The sequence below is a fragment of the Lottia gigantea genome (genome assembly GCF_000327385.1).
Source record: "Lottia gigantea unplaced genomic scaffold LOTGIsca_469, whole genome shotgun sequence".
Lineage (NCBI taxonomy): Eukaryota > Metazoa > Mollusca > Gastropoda > Lottiidae > Lottia > Lottia gigantea.
This window is the reverse complement of record NW_008709638.1, coordinates 25,076-27,481: the sequence shown is the minus strand read 5'-3', so window position 1 is coordinate 27,481 and position 2,406 is coordinate 25,076. Positions and strand designations below refer to the sequence as shown.

General features: G+C 31.8%; 1 protein-coding gene across 1 annotated transcript; it reads left to right on the top strand.

The window, feature by feature from the left end:
- Positions 1–1,246: 1,246 nt before the first annotated feature.
- Positions 1,247–1,432, top strand: LOTGIDRAFT_145824 (hypothetical protein; the record flags this gene model as incomplete). Its single annotated transcript, XM_009061231.1, has 1 exon — positions 1,247–1,432. A coding segment is annotated over one exon (186 nt), but the record flags the coding sequence as incomplete, so codon positions are not given.
- Positions 1,433–2,406: the final 974 nt, after the last annotated feature.

Here is a 2,406-nt window from a genome sequence, read left to right as displayed (position 1 = left end):
TAAAAAAATCGCTCACAGGGCCAACCGATTAACGAGGTGATGAAATTGAGTTTAGGTCACAACTAAGAAGAAAAACGCATTTGGATTGAATTTATTAAGGCCTGTTTTCTAATGGGTTTGCGTTTGAATCTGAAAAATTTCCACAATATATTTCGATGTACAGTTTATTTAGAAATACACCAGTACATATACATAGAAACATGCCTTTAGAAGAGGTCTGGTGTGTCTAAAAAACAAAAACAGGAAGATGAAGTATATAATGTAATATTTATTGAGGTCACTGTGACATATCAGAAAAATAAATATTACACCTAAACTTGATTTTCACAGTTATTTATGGATTGACTTACATTTCAATTAGAGGCTGATATTATGAGATATATCATCATCTGAATAGAAACCTAAAAGGGCGTAAACAACAGTTTTAAATACAGTGCAACAAGACAAACTGTTTCTACACATTGTATGACCTGTATACTGAGTGAGACGAGGTTATTTCTAAGAAATTGAAACATGTGAAGTGATTATTCGTGGAATCTGAACTAATTCTGTTCTGTGTTGGATTGAGACTTTATATTGGTAGTTATAACTATTGTTATGTTAATATACATATATATATGTTTACAATTTCTTCATCAAATATTTCCTGACAAACCATAAACACAGTGTGATTTTCTATTTTCAACCAGGACATCTCTAGTGTATTTTATATCTGAATATTCTATTTTCTCCCAGGACATCTCCAAAGTATTTTATATCTAAATATTATCTAAATATTGTGTTTTCAACCAGGACATCTCCAAAGTATTTTATATCTTAATATTGTGTTTTCAACCAGGACATCTCCAGAGTGTTTTATATCTAAATATTGTGTTTTCAACCAGGACATCTCCAGAGTGTTTTATATCTAAATATTATCTAAATATTGTGTTTTCAACCAGGACATCTCCAGAGTGTTTTATATCTAAATATTGTGTTTTAAACCAGGACATCTCCAGAGTGTTTTATATCTAAATATTATCTAAATATTGTGTTTTCAACCAGGACATCTCCAGAGTGTTTTATATCTAAATATTATCTAAATATTGTGTTTTAAACCAGGACTTCTCCAGAGTGTTTTATATCTAAATATTATCTAAATATTGTGTTTTCAACCAGGACATCTCCAGAGTGTTTTATATCTAAATATTATCTAAATATTGTGTTTTCAACCAGGACATCTCTAATGTGTTTATAGAACAATAAAATGGCCACAGCTTCAGCTAGTAACGCGTCAGAATGTTCTATTTGTTTTGAAAATTTCAAAACACCAAAAATCTTACCCTGCGGGCACACTTTCTGTATAGGTTGTATACAGAGATTGATTTGTGATAAAACAGAAACATTCCCCTGTCCTATTTGTCAGCAGGATGTTAAGATTCCAGAAGGTGGTGCTAAGATGTTTACTACCAATTTTAGTTTAGTTTCAGCATCCCCGCATAGGCCTTCAACACCTGTAACAAGACACCTAACAGACAAAACCTCTTCAAAGGTAAAATACCATTGTCCATGTCATAAAGAGAGACCAATAGACTACTATTGTCTAACTTGTCACTGTGTGTTATGTCATAAATGTTTTCTGAAAGAACACAGAGATCACGAGTATTTAGATGTAGAATGTGAAAATGCGAAAGAAAAGGCTACAGAGTTGGTTTTAACCTCGGAGAAATTCATCCAGAATAAAATCAAAGTCTTGGAAGAAACTCATGTGGCATTAGTAGAAGCGAGAGAGACACTCCGTCGTTTTACTGAAGATGCTTGTAGCAGAATAACCAAACAAACTGATAAAATTATAGCAGATATAAAGGCTAGCAGTGAGAGAATCATGACAGATATCAAAAATAAATCTGAAGAATCAGGATCGAAATTGACCAAAACTGAAGAGAATATCATGGGAGATATAAAAAATTTAAAACTGAATCTGGAGACGAATTTGCCTTTTTTAACAGAAGATTGTGATTTACAAATATTAGTTTCACTTGAGAAAATAAAAGAGCTAGAAGAATTGTGTAAAGATGTGAAAGTCGAAACACCATCAGTGGTTCAGTATCTTGATTGGAAAGAAAAAGATTCTAGTTTCAATACTGACAGGTTAGGATCCATGGTGTTAAAACAATATCACATACCCAAACTACACGAGTCTAATACATATCAATTTTATTTTAATATAAATGATATTAAGAAGGATTGTGTTGACTATTACAGTCAAGACAAGTCTAGTAACAGTGACTTGGTATGGAGTTGTTGTGTATTTAGGTCTAATGGTTATATAAATATTGGTATTATTCTAATAGAAGATGACAATCCTAGGTTAAACTATTGTATTATTGATGGTCAAATCAGTTTATTGAATATTGATGCTCACCG